General features: G+C 44.1%; 1 protein-coding gene across 1 annotated transcript in view; it reads left to right on the top strand.

Annotated features, from left to right (window-relative positions):
* Positions 1-23,265, top strand: part of lrrk2 (leucine-rich repeat kinase 2) — a 205,342-nt gene that overhangs the window by 101,618 nt on the left and 80,459 nt on the right. The window contains 3 exon segments of the mRNA XM_034175890.1: positions 9,776-9,957; positions 10,078-10,301; positions 11,312-11,439. Of these exon segments, the coding sequence (XP_034031781.1) occupies positions 9,776-9,957; positions 10,078-10,301; positions 11,312-11,439 (534 nt within the window).

Raw genomic sequence — 23,265 nt, 5'->3', positions numbered from 1 at the left:
TGTTTGTGTGCTATATGATATATTTAACTGAAATTGCTGATCCAAACAACCCATGATTTACGTATAAAGGAAAATCATGGAAATCATCAGGGTGCCCTAACTTTTACATACAACTGTATATAAATGAAAATAAATTGAATTTGAAAATAAATTAATCCAATCCAATCTTCATCTGCCTTGAGCAGAAGGAAAGATGTTCTAGTGTATTCTAGTCCAGCCATGTTCTTGGTCGGCCTCTTAAATGTGATTTCTGGACATATTTCTGGAAATTTGCTTCCATCTGCCATATTGCAGAGGAAAAATAATTCATCAACTACATGGTATATAGGGACTGCTGCATTTCCATGCCAGAGTGGCTATACGCCCAACCGTTGGGTCAGTAAAGTAAATAAGTGAGCATATACTCCCAACCACAACCGACCAATGAGCGCGCTTGTAAGCTCACTTCCGGGATCAACACGGGAGGGACAAAAGGCTGATATTTTCTCGCCGGCTGCAGGAGGGTTCGCAGCCCGTGGAGGAGCTGTGATCTAAAGTGGTTCTGTTTGGCTCATCACACCCAGGGAACAGTGTCAGACTAACACCATCTTACAGCCAACAAGCAGCATTTTGTTCAAAAATTTTTTCATCATTGTTAACAGGCTTCCATTCAAACCCTTACCAAAAAGTAGTACATGCAAGTATGTTTCAAGTATACTTCCAGTTTACTTTTTATATACTTATCAGTACTATTTTTTGGTAAGGGAAATCCTTATGAAGTTTGTCTGTTTTCATCCATTGCGGTGTTTTCGCAGTAATTAAAGATGGCGCCATTAAATGTGTCAAACATACGCCACAATAGAGCCTTAAAAAGTGGTGTAAAAAACATAGTTTAGATGCACAAAACGTGTCATACAAGATCATGGTTGGGCGAATAAGGTAAGACATTATATTTACAACCCCTGGCAATAATTATGGAATCACTGGCCTCAGAGGATGTTCATTCAGTTGTTTAATTTTGTAGAAAAAAAGCAGATCACAGACATGACACAAAACTAAAGTCATTTCAAATGGCAACTTTCTGGCTTTAAGAAACACTATAAGAAATCAAGAAAAAAAATTGTGGCAGTCAGTAACGGTTACTTTTTTAGACCAAGCAGAGGGAAAAAAATATGGATTCACTCAATTCTGAGGAATAAATTATGGAATCACCCTGTAAATTTTCATCCCCAAAACTAACACCTGCATCAAATCAGATCTGCTCGTTAGTCTGCATCTAAAAAGGAGTGAACACACCTTAGAGAGCTGTTGCACCAAGTGGACTGACATGAATCATGGCTCCAACACGAGAGATGTCAATTGAAACAAAGGAGAGGATTATCAAACTCTTAAAAGAGGGTAAATCATCACGCAATGTTGCAAAAGATGTTGGTTGTTCAGTCAGCTGTGTCTAAACACTGGACCAAATACAAACAACATGGGAAGGTTGTTAAAGGCAAACATACTGGTAGACCAAGGAAGACATCAAAGCGTCAAGACAGAAAACTTAAAGCAATATGTCTCAAAAATCGAAAATGCACAACAAAACAAATGAGGAACGAATGGGAGGAAACTGAAGTCAACGTCTGTGACCGAACTGTAAGAAACCGCCTAAAGGAAATGGGATTTACATACAGAAAAGCTAAACGAAAGCCATCATTAACACCTAAACAGAAAAAAACAGAGTTACAATGGGCTAAGGAAAAGCAATCGTGGACTGTGGATGAGTGGATGAAAGTCATATTCAGTGATGAATTTCGAATCTGCATTGGGCAAGGTGATGATGCTGGAACTTTTGTTTGGTGCTGTTCCAATGAGATTTATAAAGATGACTGCCTGAAGAGAACATGTAAATTTCCACAGTCATTGATGATATGGGGCTGCATGTCAGGTAAAGGCACTGGGGAGATGGCTGTCATTACATCATCAATCATCAAAGTTTACATTGATATTTTGGACACTTTTCTTATCCCATCAATTGAAAGGATGTTTGGGGATGATGAAATCATTTTTCAAGATGGTAATGCATCTTGCCATAGAGCAAAAACTGTGAAAACATTCCTTGCAAAAAGACACATAGGGTCAATGTCATGGCCTGCAAATAGTCCGGATCTTAATCCAATTGAAAATCTTTGGTGGAAGTTGAAGAAAATGGTCCATGACAAGGCTCCAACCTGCAAAGGTGATCTGGCAACAGCAATCAGAGAAAGTTGGAGCCAGATTGATGAAGAGTACTGTTTGTCACTCATTAAGTCCATGCCTCAGAGACTGCAAGCTGTTATAAAAGCCAGAGGTGGTGCAACAAAATACTAGTGATGTGTTGGGGCGTTCTTTTGTTTTTTATGATTCCATAATTTTTTTCTCAGAATTGAGTGATTCCATATTTTTTTCCCTCTGCTTGGTCTAAAAAAGTAACCGTTAGACTGACACAATTTTTTTTCCTGATTTCTTATAGTGTTTCTTAAAGCCAGAAAGTTGCCATTTGAAATGACTTTAGTTTTGTGTCATGTCTGTGATCTGCTTTTTTTTCTACAAAATTAAACAACTGAATGAACATCCTCAGAGGCCGGTGATTCCATAATTTTTGCCAGGGGTTGTATCTGCCCAACGGTTGGGCGTATAGCCTTAGTGTATAAGTCACATTTGCTGTATTTTCTGTACTATATCTTGCACTGGAATATTTGACATAGTATCTGTCCAAAAATGCATCATGTGTCAAAAAACATAATGCTGTATGTCACATCAGTCTGTCATATTTATTCTTGCAAAGTGGCCCTGCTTTTTGCAGCAAGAAGCAAAATGAATTTCATTAGCGCATTATTTATAATGTCAGCAATGCACTTCCGCGCAAAAGCTAATGTCGGGCTCTAGGCTTAGCCCCAGACTTCACTTGCTATGCCGAACAAGTTGGAGGTCTGCCAATACAGAGTCCCAATTCGATACTTGTATTTTTGTCGATATTGAACTGGTACAGAGCACATTGCAAGCACATTAAAATCAATCCATTGTGCATGTTTGGCCATTAAGCAGCGTTGCCACATATTAAGCAACTAAATAAGTTTTATTTATAATTTTTACGTTAAGTAAACAGATTTTTTTATATGCCGCCTTAGCTCCACTAGGACTTAGTAATACTCCTTGAATGTTTCAGATCAATGAATTATTATTATTTTTAGTAGTAGTAGTCATCGTCATCATGCTATGTGCAAATTGTCTTTAAAATATCTGCAAAGAGCGTGTCTTTACTCTAAAGGGGTTGGGTGGTCCCCCCCTGCTGGTTGTGCACCTTACTGCACAGTCTCTGTGAGCAGGAAGAAAACAGACATGGAAAAACTTGCTTACTTGTGTGTAAAGCATTACAATAAGATGTTTACATCACATATACCATCAGAAATATAGATGGTGCATATTTGAAGTACAGAAGAGTGAAAGTTGTGTTCTTATTTTTTAAGCTTTCACTGCAGGTGTGCTGCCTATAATTAGTGCATCAGCATGAAAATATGAACCAACAAAACTGGCATGCATACATGTTGATGTTTTGTGTGAATAAAATCTACTTTTTGGGTTTTTAATGTGAAGGAGGGTGTTAAATGTACTTTTAAAACATGCAATGTGGTCTGTACTGAATACAGCCATAGATTTTTATCACCTGATTTTACCTTATATGCATATAGCCTAATCTTAGCTAGCATCCTCGTCATTTTACCTCCAGCTGTTCCATGGAGTCCAAACAAGTATAGCATTGAGTAGGAAGAAGGTTGTTCCCTCTCTTTATTCAAGAGCATATGGAGGTTATTTCTGTTGGGGAAGTGTAGGTACACAGACCCACAACAGGGGGCGCAAATGAACGGACAATGGAGGAGGTCAAATAACAACACTTTACTGTTGTGAATGGGCACAACAAATACAACAGATTACAACAATAGACAAAAAGCCAAATCACAAAAGGTGTCGTGTGGGCAGGCTCGAAGATAGGAGACGTCTGTCCAAAGCAGAACCGGAACCACACGATTTCCTCCGCCACCAGACCCCGGGAATACTGGAGCCGCCAAGTCCCAAACTCCCAGGTGGCCACTGCCTCCGCGTGTCGGACCTGGTACTGCTGGCGAGGAACAAAAAACAATTAAATGTGGGCGCGTTTGCACCCAGCAATCCGCACGGCAGGAAAACTACCTCCACCTCTCGTTGGAAAAGGAGTCTGCTAAACAACGCACAAAAGTCACAAAAGGTTACTGTCACACAGTCAGCTGAGTACGTTACCTTCCAGGTAGAACGATATCTCGGCAAAGAGGTGGAGACGTCGTCCTGCTGATGTACCCCTGCTGATCGGATGATTGGTAACAGCTGTTGCAGGTGATGCGTGACAGCTGTCACCCTGGCTGCTCCTGTGAGGCAGCTGCGCCCTCTGGTGCCTGGAGCCCGCACTCCAGACAGGGCGCCCTCTGGTGGTGGGCCAGCAGTACCTCCTCTTCTGGCGGCCCACACAACAGGACCCCCCCCCCCCCCCCCTCAACGGGCGCCTCCCGACCAGGCTTGTCCGGGTGGCGGCGGTAGAAATCGGCCAGGAGGGCCGGGTCCAGGATGAAGCTCCTCTTCACCCAGGAGCGTTCTTCGGGACCGTACCCCTCCCAGTCCACCAAATACTGGAAGCCCCGGCCCATCCTACGGACATCCAAGGGCCGGCGTACAGTCCAAGCCGGCTCGCCATCGATGATCCGGGCAGGAGGCGGCGCCGGACCCGGAGTACAGAGGGGTGAGGTGTGATGCGGTTTGATTCGGGACACATGAAACACAGGATGGATCTGCAGTGAGGTCGGAAGCTGAAGCCTCACTGCGGCTGGACTGATGACCTTAAGGATCTTGAAAGGGCCGATGTAACGGTCCTGTAGCTTGGGGGAGTCCACTTTGAGGGGAATGTCCTTTGTGGATAACCACACCTCCTGCCCTGGCCGATACGCAGGGGCCGGGGTCCGCCGACGGTCTGCATGGGCTTTTGCCCTCGTCCGGGCCTTTAGCAAAGCAGAACGGGCGGCACGCCACACCCGACGGCACTTCCGTAGGTGGGCCTGGACCGAGGGCACACCGACCTCTCCCTCAACCACCGGAAACAACGGGGGCTGATACCCCAGACACACCTCAAAAGGGGAGAGGCCGGTGGCTGAAGACACCTGGCTGTTATGGGCATACTCGATCCAGGCCAAATGGGTACTCCAGGCCGCCGAGTGCGCGGCAGTCACGCAGCGCAAGGCCTGTTCCACCTCCTGGTTTACCCGTTCTGCTTGCCCATTGGTCTGAGGGTGGTACCCAGACGAGAGACTCACCGTGGCCTCCAGTTCCCGGCAGAAGCTCCTCCAGACTTGCGAGGAGAACTGGGGACCGCGATCGGAGACGATGTCTGTTGGAATCCCATGCAGCCGGACGACGTGGTGGACCAGGAGGTCCGCTGTCTCCTGGGCTGTTGGGAGCTTCGGGAGGGCCACGAAGTGGGCCGCCTTGGAGAATCGGTCCACTATCGTGAGGATGGTGGTGTTACCCTGGGACGGCGGGAGGCCCGTGACAAAATCCAGGCCGATGTGGGACCAGGGGCGATAAGGCACAGGCAGCGGCTGGAGTAGTCCTGATGCCCTGCGATGGTCAGGCTTGCCCCTGGCGCAGGTGGTGCAGGCCTGGATATAATCCCGGACGTCGGCCTCTAGGGACGCCCACCAGAAGCGCTGCCGGACAACTGCCACGGTTCTTCGCACCCCTGGATGACAGGAGAGCTTGGAGCCGTGACAGAAGTCCAGGACTGCAGCCCTAGCTTCTGGTGGGACGTATAGTTTGTTCTTCGGCCCAGTTCCGTGGTCCGGGCTTCGTGCCAGGGCCTTCCGGACGGTTCTCTCTACGTCCCAGGTGAGGGTGGCCACGATAGTGGACTCCGGGATGATGGGTTCCGGTGGATCCGACAACTCCGCTTTGACTCCATCTTCATGTACCCGGGACAAGGCATCCGATCTCTGGTTTTTGGTCCCGGGACGGTAGGTGATCCGGAAGTCAAAACGGCCGAAGAACGGTGACCAGCGGGCTTGCCTGGGGTTCAGCCGCTTGGCGGTCCTGATATACTCCAGGTTCCGGTGGTCAGTGAAAACCGTGAATGGCACGGACGTTCCCTCCAACAGATGTCTCCACTCTTCAAGAGCCTCTTTCACCGCAAGGAGTTCTTGATTGCCGACGTCATAGTTCCGTTCGGCCGGGGTCAACCTGCGGGAAAAATAGGCACACGGGTGAAGGACCTTATCGGTCTTCCCGCTCTGGGAAAGCACAGCTCCTATCCCTGAGTCCGAGGCGTCCACTTCAACCACTAACTGGCGACTAGGATCGGGCTGCACCAGAATGGGTGCAGACGAGAAGCGTCGTTTCAACTCCTTGAACGCGGCATCGCAACGATCCGACCAGGTGAAGGGGACTTTTGGTGAAATCAGGGCTGTCAGGGGGCTAACTACCTGACTGTAGCCCTTAATGAACCTCCTGTAGAAATTTGCAAAGCCGAGGAACTGTTGCAGCTTCCTACGGCTAGTGGGTTGGGGCCAGTCTCTCACCGCCGCAACCTTGGCCGGATCAGGAGCGACGGAGTTGGGGGAGATGATAAACCCCAGGAAGGACAAAGAAGTGCGGTGAAACTCGCACTTCTCGCCCTTCACAAACAGCCGGTTCTCCAACAACCGCTGCAGGACCTGACGTACATGCCGGACATGAGTCTCAGGATCCGGAGAAAAGATGAGTATATCGTCTAGATATACGAAGACGAATCGGTGCAGGAAATCCCGCAAGACATCATTAACCAATGCTTGGAACGTCGCGGGGGCATTTGTGAGGCCGAACGGCATGACCAGGTACTCAAAGTGACCTAAGGGGGTGTTAAATGCCGTCTTCCACTCGTCTCCCTTCCGGATCCAAACCAGGTGATACGCATTTCTAAGATCTAGCTTTGTGAATATTTGGGCTCCATGCAGGGGCGTGAACACTGAATCCAACAAGGGCAACGGGTATCGATTACAAACCGTGATTTCGTTCAGTCCCCTATAATCAATGCATGGACGAAGTCCGCCGTCTTTTTTACCCACAAAAAAGAAACCTGCACCCATCGGGGAGGTGGAATTCCGGATCAACCCGGCGGCTAAAGAGTCCCAGATGTAGGTCTCCATTGATTCGCGCTCAGGTCGTGAGAGGTTGTACAGCCTGCTGGACGGGAACTCAACGCCTGGAACCAAATCAATGGCACAATCGTACGGACGGTGGGGGGGAAGGGTGAGCGCCAGATCCTTACTGAACACATCCACAAGGTCATGGTACTCCACCGGCACCGTCCCCAGATTGGGCGGGACTCTGACCTCCTCCTTAACCTCGGAACCGGGAGGAACCGAGGAACCTAAACATACCTGATGGCAGGTCTCGCTCCACTGAACCACTACCCCGGACGGCCAATCGATCCGGGGATTGTGTTTTAACATCCAGGGGAACCCTAGAATCACGCGGGAGGTGGCAGGAGTCACAAAAAACTCGATCTCCTCCCGGTGATTTCCTGACACCACCAGAGTTACTGGTGGTGTCTTATGTGTGATTAGAGGGAGTAGGGAGCCATCTAGTGCCCGCACCTGCACAGGCGAGGTAAGCGCCACCAGAGGGAGCCCTACCTCCCTGGCCCATCTGCTGTCTAACAGATTCCCTTCAGAGCCCGTGTCCACCAGTGCTGGGGCCTTCAGGGTTAAATCCTCATAAAGGATTGTCACTGGGAGTCCTGTGGCAATATGGGTATGTCCCACGTGAATGTTTTGGCCCACCCCTAACCCAGTGTCTAGGGGCGGGCGTTGGTGTTTAACCGCTCGGGGCAGTCCCTTACTTGATGCTCTATTGAGCCACAAACAAAGCACGCTCCGCGGGCCAGCCTCCTCTGTCTATCTGGTGCCCTAAATGTGGCCCTGCTCATGTCCATAGCTTCGTCAACAGGGGGAGCTGTCACCACACGGAGCGTAGAGGCCGTGGAGCGTGGGGAGGGCAGAACTCGGTCGGAACCGGAAGGGAGAGGGACGGCGCGTGCCCGGCCACGCCCTTCGTCTCGTTCCCGACGGCGTTCTTCTAACCGATTGTCTAATCGTATAACGAGATCAATAAGCCCGTCTAAATCCCGCTGTTCGTCCTTGGCCACCAGGTGCTCCTTCAGGACCAACGACAGTCCGTTTACGAAGGCGGCGCGGAGGGCAGTGTTATTCCAGCCGGACCTCGCAGCCGCGATGCGGAAGTCGACTGCATAAGCAGCTGCGCTCCGGCGCCCCTGTCTCATTGACAGCAGCACGGCTGAAGCGGTCTCTCCTCTATTTGGGTGATCGAACACTGTTCTGAACTCCCTCACAAACCCATCATATGTCAGAAGGAGCTGTGAATTTTGCTCCCAGAGCGCTGTAGCCCAAGCGCGTGCCTCGCCGCGAAGCAGATTAATCACATAAGCTATCTTACTAGCATCAGTCGCGTACATGACGGGACGTTGTGCGAAGACGAGCGAACACTGCATAAGAAAGTCTGCGCATGTCTCCACACAACCCCCGTACGGCTCTGGAGGGCTTATGTATGCTTCAGGGGAAGGTGGGAGGGGTCCTTGAACGACCTGTGGAACGTCAACTGCGCCCTGCTCTTCCATTGGCCGTTCAACAGCCGGTTGACGCCCCTCGGGGTCCATGACGTTGGCCGAGATATCCTGTTGGGAAAGTGTAGGTACACGGACCCACAACAGGGGGCGCAAATGAACGGACAATGGAGGAGGTCAAATAACAACACTTTACTGTTGTGAATGGGCACAACAAATACAACAGATTACAACAATAGACAAAAAGCCAAATCACAAAAGGTGTCGTGTGGGCAGGCTCGAAGATAGGAGACGTCTGTCCAAAGCAGAACCGGAACCACACGATTTCCTCCGCCACCAGACCCCGGGAATACTGGAGCCGCCAAGTCCCAAACTCCCAGGTGGCCACTGCCTCCGCGTGTCGGACCTGGTACTGCTGGCGAGGAACAAAAAACAATTAAATGTGGGCGCGTTTGCACCCAGCAATCCGCACGGCAGGAAAACTACCTCCACCTCTCGTTGGAAAAGGAGTCTGCTAAACAACGCACAAAAGTCACAAAAGGTTACTGTCACACAGTCAGCTGAGTACGTTACCTTCCAGGTAGAACGATATCTCGGCAAAGAGGTGGAGACGTCGTCCTGCTGATGTACCCCTGCTGATCGGATGATTGGTAACAGCTGTTGCAGGTGATGCGTGACAGCTGTCACCCTGGCTGCTCCTGTGAGGCGGCTGCGCCCTCTGGTGCCTGGAGCCCGCACTCCAGACAGGGCGCCCTCTGGTGGTGGGCCAGCAGTACCTCCTCTTCTGGCGGCCCACACAACAATTTCCTCTAGTCTTTCAGTTTGAGAGCATGATTTATTAATTTCAATTATTCTTCAAGACCCAGGACATCCACAAAGACCTCTTTACAGTTTTGCATCCACTGTGGCTGCTGTGAAAGTTCCAGGTTCAAGAAACATAAATAGACTTGTGATGAAGCATGATAACAATCGAGAAAGCTGTTTGCAAGTGGAAATGGGTGAGACTTAAGGGGTTCCTCTGTGACAAGGCTTTATCTGTTTCATATCAGTTTGAAGAGCTGAGAGCCTTTGTTTATGCAGCAAAGGATTTAAAAAATTCAGTGAGAAGCTATGTTTTGTGACACTTTATGTTTGTAGATTCCTCCACAGATTGGCTCATTGGAAGGTTTGACCTCGTTGGATGTAAGCCATAACTCTGGTATACGGTCCTTTCCTGATGAGATGGGGAAACTGGGCCGGCTGTGGGACCTGCCATTGGATGGACTTGACCTTCAGCTTGACCTCAAACTCATCGGCAACAAGACCAAAGACATCATTCGGTCAGAAGCATGAGAAATCTTGTTATTATCACAAAAGACATTGTGCTCAGTTTTCTCTAACATTTTGAAATCTAGAAGAAGTCTTGGAAGGGAAATTGACATCATATCCTGCTGTCACAGATTCCTGCAGCAGCGGCTGAAGAAGGCAGTTCCCTACTACAGGATGAAGCTTATAGTGGTTGGGAATGCCGGAAGCGGGAAGACCACTTTGATCCAGCAGCTGATGAAGCGCAAGCGCTCCAAGTTGAACTCAAAGCGGACCAATGTTGGAATTGATGTACTGGACTGGACCATCCGAGAATGGGACAAGAAGAAAATGGTGTTGAACGTGTGGAACTTTTCAGGTTGTTCAACATGAAAGTCAGAATCTATTAATGTATACCTTCAGCAAAATACTTATTGGGTTGTATATAAGCATGTGAAGTTATACATGGTACATAGACACCAACTTCATGCCTTCAAGTTCAAGGAAGATAAGCTAAGATAAACTTTATTGATCCCACAATGGGGAAGAGCACTTGTTGCAGCAGCAGAAGTCGTACAGTCGTAAAGAAAAAAATATTTACATTAAAGAAAGGTGACTAAAGTATATTGCAATGCTTGCTGGTGAATGCATAAAGAGATGGTGTGAACAGACTATGCAAAAATAGAATATTACACAAATAATGAATGTTATTGAGTTCAGTGGATCTGGCTGTATCCGCTGTGGCTACCCCGAACCAGAAACGGGAGCAGTCGAATGGACAACAACAAAAACAATGACTTCAGTGGTACAAATATTTCATGAGGTATGAAGTACTCGTTCCATTGAGCAAATGAAAAAAAAAAATTCATTATTTGTTTTATATAACAGCAAAAATAGATCCTGCACATTTCAGAGTGGCCTTTTATTGTGGCCAGCCTAAGGCACACCTCTGCAATAATCACGCTGTCTAATCAGCATCTTGATATGCCACACCTTTGAGGTGGGATGCATTATCTCAGCAAAGAAGTGCTTACTAACACAGATTTAGACACATTTGTGAACAATATTTGAGAGAAATAGGTCTTTTGTGTGTATAGAAAATGTTTTAGATCTTTGGGTTCAGCTCATGAAAAATGGGAGCAAAAACAAAAGTGTTGTGTTTATATTTTTGGTCAGTGTGGGTCTCAATCTGGTGTAAATGGGGCATAGAATATAAAATTGTTATAAGAAAGTATAAGTACCAAATATATACAAGATAAGATATTGAGAAGATGTGCTCTAAGAATTAGTGACCTGCTAACATAAAAGCACCTGAAGTCGACCCTTGCACTTTATGCAAGTATTCTGGTTTGCTGGTGTCATTCCACTCTGCATATATTTCTTCTTCAGGTGGAGAGGAATTCATTGGCTCCCACCCTCACTTTCTGTCCTCCAGAGCTCTCTACTTGGTGGTATATAACCTCAGCAAAGGAGCCGGTCAGTTAGATGACCTCAAACCGTGGCTGTTCAACATCAAAGTGAGTTGGAAACATACTAATCTTTTTAAACGTATTACAGAATCTTGAGCTCTCTAAATTAAAATGGGAAATGAAACTATCTGAAACCCTAACAAGCTATACGTTACATTTTTTATTGTTTTTCTGTGTGTATGTATCCGTGCTCCAGGCTGTGGCCCCGACAGTCTCCAGTTATTCTGGTGGGAACCCACACGGATGTGAGTGAGGACCTACACCTCCAGGCCTGTCTAACTAAGATCTCAGAGGAGCTGCTGGACCACCAGGGCTTCCCTGTCATCAAAGGCCAACACATGGTGTCTGTGTACGAGGACTCTGACTCCATAGCCAAGCTCCGCAAGTCCATCATCCGAGAGGCCAACAACTTTAAGGTGAACAGACAAACAACAGATGAATCACTTCCTTCTCTTTTTGTTTGTTTCATTTCCATTTTTCACTGGTCTCTCTTTTCTCATCTCACATACATAGCTCCAGGGGCAACCTGTAGTAGGTCAACTGGTTCCAGACAGCTATGTGGAGTTGGAGCGCAGGCTTCTTCAGGAGAGGAACAGGGTTTCTCCTGAGTTCCCTGTCCTCAGACACCAGGAGCTGATGCAGCTAATCCAGAAAAGTCAGCTGCAGCTGGAGGAACCTGAGCTGCCACATGCTGTCCACTTCCTCACTGAAGCCGGTCAGTTACATTTGTGGGTTAGTTAAAGGTTCTAGCTTCACTTTCTGACACATCAAGGTGGAAAAAAGTGACAGAAATAGTTCCTCTGAAATAGGTTTTTGCATTATGTTGACACGATATTGCGTTACATTGGTAAGGCACAACTGTGTCATATCATCCTTTACATAAGGCTCGAATAGATCCTTGTTATTTGATTGGTGGTTTGTATGTCATGTGATATGGATTATTCGCACCATTTGCCATTGTGTTCCATTTACTGTGCAATTTTGGTTGTATATATTTTGTGCCTTTGCACGCCGCTGCTGCGCTCACACTAGCTTTGCTTAGCTTAGAAACAAACAGCAGCCAGACACAGTGCCCAGATTCGCTGGGTAACAGACGGGAAGGCTGGATGGGCCAAGAGGGCTCGAGACCAAGTTGGGTGGGGGTCCTGAGAAAGCAGTGTTTGCCAGCGGTAGAGCCGCGATGGCCGGGTTGGCCCCACCGCAGGCCGATTTGCCTCCGCCACAACTCGGGACTTGCAGGGGGCCACTGGGGCACAACAGGCGCCATCAGATGACACCTGGGTGAGACGGAGCATCTCGGTCTCACTACCGAGCACTGGCGGACACCGTAGGGCTGGGAAGGGCTCAAGTCCCTTTTCTCTTGTTTATAAATTAATAAAATATCAAATGACAAGGATCTGTTTTAAGTGTTATATATAATAAATAATGAATTATTTGTATAATAGTGAATGGCTGGTTTAAGAAGGCACCATGCAGTGCCCTCAAGTTGATGATGCCAAAGTCTGCTCAGCCAATTATGTCTGTATCATCACATTCCATACTGTAGGCTAGATTCATACCAGTGGACTTGAATGTTCCACGTGTTGTACTCACTTATTTGTATTATTATTACATCCGCCAGGGACGTAAGAAAATCACCTGCGTTTATTTGTCTTTTATGCCTGTCTGACTGTTACCAGGATTGCATCAAAACTACTGCACAGATTTTGACAAGATTTTCACCACAGATAGATAATAAGCCATAGAAGACACCATTAAATTTTGAGTTGATCCAGATCCGGATCTGGATTGTGGTTCAAGTTTCACTTTATGTATGCTTTGAAGGATTACTGTTAGCAGGATTACGTCAAAACTACTGCACAGAGTTTGGCAAAATTTTTAACACGGATATATATTAGGCCATGGAAACCTCCATTAAATTATGGAGGTGATCTGGATCCAGATATGGATTCTGGATCAAGTTTCACTTTATATAGTCTTTGAAAGATTATGTCAAAACTCCTTCACCAATTCTCACAAAATTTTCACCATGGATACATAGTAAGCCATGGAAGACTCCATTAAATTTTGGAAGTGATCCGGTGTAACAGTATATCTTACCCTCCTGGATATCTTCCTCCCACCCCTGACAGGCAACATTCCTACAGGGCAGCACTGATTAACCCAAACCTTGAAAAGGCCCAATCAGGTTAGAGCAACCTTTAAACTCTATATTTCATGGATGTTTTATGGTCCCAGATGAAGCAGTTTGATTGATGGTAAACGATATTGGTTTTCTTTCTGTATGTATCTATAACTGTCTACAATAGTAATATTTCCTATTCTGAAATATGTTTAAGTCCTCCTTCCAAATATGCTCTACAAATATATGGACCTGATTGACAACCTGAAATATGTGATGTGATGTGATTGGAAAATACTCCAATTTAGTTTTGCATAAAATATCCACAGTATACAGTAGTGTTCAGAATAATAGTAGTGCTATGTGACTAAAAAGATTAATCCAGGTTTTGAGTATATTTCTTATTGTTACATGGGAAACAAGGTACCAGTAGATTCAGTAGATTCCCACAAATCCAACAAGACCAAGCATTCATGATATGCACACTCTTAAGGCTATGAAATTGAGCTATTAGTAAAAAAAAAAAGAAAAGCCGAAAAGTAGGTGTTCACAATAATAGTAGTGTGGCATTCAGTCAGTGAGTTCGTCAATTTTGTGGAACAAACAGGTGTGAATCAGGTGTCCTCTATTTAAGGATGAAGCCAGCACCTGTTGAACATGCTTTTCTCTTTGAAAGCCTGAGGAAAATGGGATGTTCAAGACATTGTTCAGAAGAACAGCGTAGTTTGATTAAAAAGTTGATTGGAGAGGGGAAAACTTATACGCAGGTGCAAAAAATTATAGGCTGTTCATCTACAATGATCTCCAGTGCTTTAAAATGGACAAAAAAACAGAGACACGTGGAAGAAAACGGAAAACAACCATCAAAATGGATAGAAGAATAACCAGAATGGCAAAGGCTCACCCAGTGATCAGCTCCAGGATGATCAAAGACAGTCTGGAATTACCTGTAAGTGCTGTGACAGAAGATGCCTGTGTGAAGCTAATTTATTTGCAAGAATCCCCCGCAAAGTCCCTCTGTTAAATAAAAGATGTGCAGAAGAGGTTACAATTTGCCAAAGAACACATCAACTGGCCTAAAGAGAAATGGAGGAATATTTTGTGGACTGATGAGAGTAAAACTGTTCTTTTTGGGTCCAAGGGCCGCAGACAGTTTGTGAGACGACCCCCAAACTCTGAATTCAAGCCACAGTTCACAGTGAAGCATGATGGTGCAAGCATCATGATATGGGCATGTTTCTCCTACTATGGTTTTGGGCCTATATATGGCATACCAGGTATCATGAATCAGTTTGGATATGTCAAAATATTTGAAGAGGTCATGTTGCCTTATGCTGAAGAGGACATGCTCTTGAAATGAGTGTTTCAACAAGACAGTGACCCCAAACTCACTAGTAAATGAGCAAAATCTTGGTTCCAAACCAACAAAATTAATGCCTCGCAGTTGTGAAGAAATCATGAAAACTGTGGTTATACAACTAAATACTAGTTTAGTGATTCACAGGATTGCTAAAAAAAAGCAGTTTGAACATAATAGTTTTGAGTTTGTAGCGTCATGGAAGACTCCACTGCATTTTGGAGGTGATCCAGATCTGGATTCTGGAACAAGATTCTCATTATATAGGTTGTGAAGGATTATGTCAAAACTACTTCACAAATTCTCACCAAATTTTCACCACAGATACACATTAGGCCATGAAAGACTCCATTAAATTTTGGAGGTGATCTGGATCCTGATTCAGATTCTGGAACAAGATTTTACTTTATATAGGCTTTGAGGGATTTCTTCAAAACTACTTCACAGATTCTCACCAAATTTGCACCACAGGGCATGGAGGACTCCATTCAATTTTGGAGGTGATCCGGATTGGCGGACATCAGAAATCTCTGATTGCTCTTGTTTAACACTGTGATACAACCCCTGGCAAAAATGATGGAATCACCGGCCTCGGAGGATGTTCATTCAGTTGTTTAATTTTGTAGAAAAAAGCAGATCACAGACATGACACAAAACTAAAGTAATTTCAAATGGCAACTTTCGGGCTTTAAGAAACACTATAAGAAATCAGGGAAAAAAAATTGTGGCAGTCAGTAACGGTTACTTTTTTAGACCAAGCAGAGGGAAAAAAATATGGAATCACTCAATTCTGAGGAATAAATTATGGAATCACCCTGTAAATTTTCATCCCCAAAACTAACACCTGCATCAAATCAGATCTGCTCATTAGTCTGCATCTCAAAAGGAGTGATCACACCTTGGAGAGCTGTTGCACCAAGTGGACTGACATGAATCATGGCTCCAACATGAGAGATGTCAATTGAAACAAAGGAGAGGATTATCAAACTCTTAAAAGAGGGTAAATCATCATGCAATGTTGCAAAAGATGTTGGTTGTTAACAGTCAGCTGTGTCTAAACTCTGGACCAAATACAAACAACATGGGAAGGTTGTTAAAGGCAAACATACTGGTAGACCAAGGAAGACATCAAAGCATCAAGACAGAAAACTTAAAGCAATATGTCTCAAAAATCGAAAATGCACAACAAAACAAATGAGGAACGAATAGGAGGAAACTGGAGTCAACGTCTGTGACCGAACTGTAAGAAACAGCCTAAAGGAAATGGAATTTACATACAGAAAAACTAAATGAAAGCCATCATTAACACCTAAACAGAAAAAAACAAGGTTACAATGGGCTAAGGAAAAGCAATCGTGGACTGTGGATGACTGGATGAAAGTCATATTCAGTGATGAATCTCGAATCAGCATTGGGCAAGGTAATGATGCTGGAACTTTTGTTTGGTGCCGTTCCAATGAGATTTATAAAGATGACTGCCTGAAGAGAACATGTAAATTTCCACAGTCATTGATGATATGGGGCTACATGTCAGGTAAAGGCACTGGGGAGATGGCTGTCATTACATCATCAGTAAATGCACAAGTTTACATTAATATTTTGAACACTTTTCTTATCCCATCAAATGAAAGGATGTTTGGGGATGATGAAATCATTTTTCAAGATAATAATGCACCTTGCCATAGAGCAAAAACTGTGAAAACATTCCTTGCAAAAGGGTCAATGTCATGGCCTGCAAATAGTCCGGATCTTAATCCAATTGAAAATCTTTGCAGGCTCCAACCTGCAAAGCTGATCTGACAACAACAATCAGAGAAAGTTGGAGCCAGATTGATGAAGAGTACTGTTTGTCACTCATTAAGTCCATGCCTCAGAGACTGTAAGCTGTTACAAAAGCCACAGGTGGTGCAACAAAATACTAGTGATGTGTTGGAGCGTTCTTTTGTTTTTCATGATTGCATAATTTTTTCCTCAGAATTGAGTGAGTCCATATTTTTTTCCCTCTGCTTGGTCTAAAAACATAACCGTTACTGACTGCCACAATTTTTTTCCTGATTTCTTATAGTGTTTCTTAAAGCCAGAAAGTTGCCATTTGAAATTACTTTAGTTTTGTGTCATGTCTGTGATCTGCTTTTTTTCTACAAAATTAAACAACTGAATGAACATCCTCCGAGGCCGGTGATTCCATAATTTTTGCCAGGGGTTGTAGCTCACAACATGACTACAGATCTGTTAGTGGCTGCTAGCATAGCTTTACAGTGTATCTGGAAGATAAATAATTATCCAAACACATTGGATTTGGATACATTTCATGGCCTGAATAATGTGTTTAAGTGCATTAGTTTGAACTACGTACATCGACCAGCTGTCAATAAATATAGTTGTATGTAAAGGTTTGGGCACCCCTGATGATTTCCATGATTTTTTTTTTATAAATCATTGGTTGTTTGGATCAGTAATTTCAGTTAAATATATCATATAGCAGACAAGCACAGTGATATTTCAGAAGTGAAATGAAGTTTATAGGATTTACAGAAAATGTGCAACAATTCTTTAAACAAAATCAGGCAGCTGCCTAAATTTGGGCACCTCAACAGATAAAAATACATTAATATTTAGTAGATCCTCCTTTTGCAGAAATAACAGCCTCTAAATGCTTCCTATAGCTTCCAATGAGAATCTGGATTCTGGTTGAAGGTATTTTGGACCATTCTTTACAAAACATCTCAGGTTTGTTGGTTTCTGAGCACGGACAGCCCGCTTAAAATCACACCACAGATTTTCAGTAATATTCAGGTCTGGGGACTGAGATGCCTTAGTAGATTTTGAACAGTTGTCTTGTTGAAAGATCCAGTCCCAGCGCAACTTAAACTTTGTCCTTGATTCATAAACATTGTTCTCAAGAATCTGCTGATATTGACTGGAATCCATTCTGACGCTCAACTTTAACAAGATTCCCAGTATCTGTACTGGCCACACAGCCACACAGTATGATGGAACCACCTCCAAATTTTACTGTAGGTAGCAACAGTTTTTCTTGGAATGCTGTGTTCTTTTTCACCCATGCATACTGCTCCTTGTTATGTCCAAATAACTCAATTTTAGTTTAATCAGTCCACAGCACCTTATTCCAAAATGAAGCTGGCTTATCCAAATATGCTTTAGCATACCTCAAGCGACTCTGTTTGTGGTGTGTACACAGAAAAGGCTTCCTCTGCATTACAACGTCATACAGCATCTCCTTGTGCAAAGTGCGCTGTATAATTGAACGATGCACACAGACACTATCTGCAGCAAGATCATGTTTGCCTTTGAAGCAGGTTTGTGGGTTGACGATGACTGTTCTCACCATCCTTCGGTGATGGTGATCGGATCGGTTATCTGAGATTTTTCTTGGCCTGCCACTTTGGGCCTTAACTAGTACTGTGCCTGCGGTCTTCCATTTCCTCACTATGTTCCTCACAGTGGAACCTGACAGCTGAAATCTCTGAGATTGCTTTTTTGTATATTGACAGTCTTTGTTTTCAGGTCATTTGAGAGTTGTCATTGTTATCTTGCCACTCATTAGAAGAGATGCAAAGAGGGGAAACATTTGCAAATGACCACCTTAAATACCCTTTCTCATGATTGGATTCACCTGTGTAAGGAGGTCAAGGGTCAGTGAGCTTACCAAACCAACTTTGTGTTCCAATAATTAGTGCTAAATGTATTCAAATCAATAAAATGACAAGGGTGCCCAAATTTAAACAACCTGCCTAATTTTGTTTAAATAATTATTGCACACTTTCTGTAAATACTAGAAACTTCATTTCACTTCTCAAATATCAGTGTGTTCATCTGCTATATGATATATTTAACTGAAATTTCTGATCTACACAACCAATGATTTATAAAGAAAAATCATGAAAATTATCAGGGGTGCCAAAACTTTTGCATACAACTGTAAATATTGACAGCTGGTCCGATGTACGTAGTTCAAATTAATGCACTTAAACACATTATTCAAGCTATGAAATGTATCTAAATCCAATGTGTTTGGATAATTATTTATCTTCCAGATACACAACTGTATTAATTTATTTATTTCTGTATGTGGTTCATTTTAGGAGTTGTACTGCACTTTGATGATCCTGTACTTCAACTCCAGGATCTGTATTTTATTGACCCACAGTGGCTGTGCAACATCATCTCTCAGGTAACCTCATCTGACACTCAGATATCTGTTTTTCTTCAAGCTGACTAAGTAGTTTTTTAAAGAAGCAAGCTGGACAAACAGGTTTGTGTCTCCTTTTATTTTGGATTGACAACATGCTTTAAAAGGATTTCAACTTTTATCCCACAAGCAAATGTGACACTTTGAACTAATAATTAATGTTTGCATCTGTCTCCATGTGGACATGTATTTCTTTGTAACAATGCCAGACAGGTATGACAACAAATATGAATGCGCTGTTCTACCTGTGATGTACAAGAAGTGGTGGCAGGTTGCTGGACAGTCCATCCATCCATCCATCCATCTTCTACCGCTTAGTCCAATTAAGGGTCGCGGGGGGCTGGAGCCTATCCCAGCAGTCATAGAGCGCGAGGCGGGGTACACCCAGGACAGGACGCCAGTCTGTCGCACGGCCACAAACAGACAAACAAACACAGACACACCCACACACACACAACCTATGGACAATTTTACAGACTCCAATCCACCTAACCCGCATGTCTTTGGAAACTGGAGCACCCGGAGGAAACCCACGCACACACGGGGAGAACATGGAAACTCCACACAGAAAGGCCACAGGAATTGAACCCACGACCTTCTCGCTGTGAGGCAGCAGTGCTAACCACTAAGCCACCGTGCTGCCCCTGGACAGTCCAGCAGCCTACATTTATGTGTCTTGTTGTTACATTAAGATATTTTGATGTTTATTAATTCTTTATATATTTGGTTTTGAGATAATTCACTGATGAATGGCTATTTGGATATTATACCAGTTGTTTGTATTATTATTTTTGCTACTGAATACATATTTATTCTGTGCTGTGAAATAGTGACATTCAGATGTGCTGTTCAGTGTGTTGCTAATAACTGAAAATCAGTACTCTGGTTGGCATATTTTCTCACCTGAAAGCTTGCTAACATTTTTGTGCAGCTCTGTGATGATTTTGCTGGTGTTTGTCTTCATAGAAACTGACACTAAATGGCTGTGGCACCAGGGAGGATTCTAATGGAGTTGTTCAGTATGCATTGGTGGAAAAGTTCTTGTTGGAGAGCAGATGTTTCCCCAAGAGCTACCTGATGCACATTTTCAAACTGCTGGAGAAGTTCCAGGTTGCTTTGCCATTGGGAAAGGACCAGCTGTTGGTACCCAGCAGGTACAATGCAGTTGACATCTCCAGTGCATCCAGAAAGTATTCACAACACTTCACTCTTTACACATTTTTTATGTTATTCCATAATGGATTAATTTTTTTCCCTCAAAATTCTACACACAATATAACCCATAATAACAGTGCAAAAAGAGTTTTTTTTTTGTTTTTTGTTTTTTTACAAATTTCTTAAAAAGGAAAAAACTAAAATGACATTGACATAAGTATTCACAGTCTTTGCCATGAAGCTCAAAATTGATCTCAGGTGCAGCCTGTTTCCACTGATCATCCTTGAGATGTTTCTGCAGCTTAATGATAGTGGACATGAGGAGGGAGAGGGAACCTCATCAGCCACTGTCTATCCAAGGCCGCAAGGTGGAGAGAGTGAGCAGCTTTAAATATCTGGGGGTCCACATCAGTAGTGACCTCACTTGGACACTTAACACCACACAGGTGGTAAAGAAGGCTCAGCAGCGGCTGTACTTCCTGAGGAGGCTGAGGAAATTTGGCATGTCACCCAAGATTCTCAGCAACTTCTACAGCTGCATCATTGAGTCCATTCTCACCACCTCGATTACTGCGTGGTATGGCAGCTCAACGGTGAATGACCGCAAACGCCTGCAGAAAGTAGTGAAGACCGCATCAAAGATCACGAGGACGCCACTACCATCTCTGCAGAGCATCTACCATCGGAGAGTCCACAATAGAGCTGCCGCCATCATAAAAGACCCTACACATCCCCAATACGGACTGTTCACACTGCTGCCTTCAGGACGGAAGTTCAGGAGTGTGAAATGCAAAACCACCCACTTCAAAAACTCTTTCTACCCCACTGCCATCAGACTGCTGAATGCTGCTAAGGACTGAGCAGACCCCCTGGGGTCACTTCACACTGTTACTGCACCTTACTGTTACTTTACTGTTAACTGTTAATACTTGAATCTTGCTATTTGCACATTATTTCTTTTCACTTCATACTGTAACTGCACCTTTATTGTTACTTTACTTTTTAATGCTTAATGCTTTTAATGCTTTTTTTTTTAATGCCTATTTTGACTATTATTATAGACACCCGGTGAGAGCAGCAAAGAAGAGAATTTCATTGCACAGGGAAATACGTTTCTTACTGTACATATGACAATAAACCTTTTGAACCTTTTGAACCTTGAACCTTGAACCTTAATTGGAGTCCACCTGGGGTAAATTCAGTTGAATGGACATGATTTGGAAAGACACACACCTGTCTACTTATAAGGTCCCACAACTGACGGTGTATGTCAGAGCACAACCCAATCATGAAGTCAAAGGAATTGTCTGCAGACCTCTGAGACAGGATTGTTTCAAGGCCCAAATCTGGTGAAGGGTGCAAACACATTTCTGCTGATTTAAATGTCCCAAAGAGCACAGTGGCCTACATAATCTGTAAATGGAAGAAGTTTGTATACACCAGGACTCTTCCTAGAGCTGGCCGCCCGTCTAAACTGAGCAATCATGAGAGGAGGGCCTTTGTCAATGATCACTCTGTCAGAGCTCCAGCATTGCTCTGTGGAGAGAGGAGAACCTTCCAGAAGGACAAGCATCTCTGCAGAGACTGCCAGACGGAAGGCACTGCTTAGTAAAAGGCACATCCCCACCTGGAGTTTGCCCAAAGGTACCTGAAGGACTCTCAAACCAGGAGAAACAAAATTCTTTGGTTTGATGACACAACGATTGAACTCTTGGGTGTGAATGCCAGGCGTCATGTTTGGAGGAAACCAGGCACCATCCCTACAGTGAAGCATGGTGGTGGCAGCATCATGCTGTGGGGATGTTTTTCAGCAGCAGAAACTGAGAGACTAGTCAGGATTGAGGAAAAGATGAATGCAGCAATGTACACAGACATCCTGGATGAAAACCTGCTCCACAGTGCTGTTGACCCCATACTGGAGTGACGGTTCATCTGTCAGCACGACAGTGACCCTAAATACACAGCCAAGATACCAAAGGAGTGGCTTCAGGACAACTCTGTGAATGTCCTTGAGTGGCCCAGCCAGAGCCCAGACCTGAATCCGATTGAACATCTCTGGAGAGATCTGAAAATGGCTGTGCACCGACACTCCCCATCCAACCTGATGGAGCTTGAGAGGTGCTGCAAAGAGGAGTGGACAAAACTGCCTAAAGATAGATGCACCAAACTTGTGGTGTCATATTCAGGAAGACTTGAGGCTGTAATTCTTGCCAAAGGTGCATCAACAAAGTATTGAGCAAAGGGTGTGAATACTTACGTACAGGTGATTTCTTTGTTTTTTATTTTTAAGAAATTTGCAAAAATAAATAAATAAATAAAAAACAAATTTACTCCATTTTGGACTAAGGTTGTAACATAATAAAATGTGGATAAGTGAAGTGCTGTGAATGCTTTCCAGATGCACTGTACAGTTGGACTTGGAGTGGAGGACTCAGATTTTTGCCCACAGATAGGTGCACCAAGCTTGTGGCATCATATTCAAGAAGACTTGAAGCTGTAATTGCTGCTGAAGGTGCACCAACAAAGTATTGAGTAAAGGGTGTGAATACCTAAGTACTTGCAAGTTCTTAGGTTATAGTTTTAATAAATTTGCAAAAATTTCAAAAATACTTTTTTCATGTTGTCATTATGGGGTGTTGTGAGTAGAACTTTGAGGGGAAAATGAATTTACTCCATTTTTGAACAAGACTGTAACATAACAAAATGTGTAAAAAGTGAAGCGCTGTGAACACTTTCCGGATGCACTGTACAGATGAATGTGTCATTTGTTACATCATTATCAACTGTGTTAAATACATTTAAAACTCGTGTGTAAGGCTGTACGGTGCAATATAATTGTATCTGACTACCAGTCATTCTGTGAAACAAATGCCTTTAATTTTGGTCTGTTATACAACCCCAATTCCAGTGAAGTTGGGACGTTGTGGGAAATGTAAATAAAAACAGAATATAATGATTTGCAAACGTATATTCAATTGAATATGCCACAAAAACAAGATATTTAATGTTCAAACTGATAAACTTTAT

Source organism: Thalassophryne amazonica, chromosome 8 (genome assembly GCF_902500255.1).
Source record: "Thalassophryne amazonica chromosome 8, fThaAma1.1, whole genome shotgun sequence".
Lineage (NCBI taxonomy): Eukaryota > Metazoa > Chordata > Actinopteri > Batrachoidiformes > Batrachoididae > Thalassophryne > Thalassophryne amazonica.
Note: the sequence above shows the minus strand (reverse complement) of the source record. Positions and strands in the feature narration are given on the sequence as shown.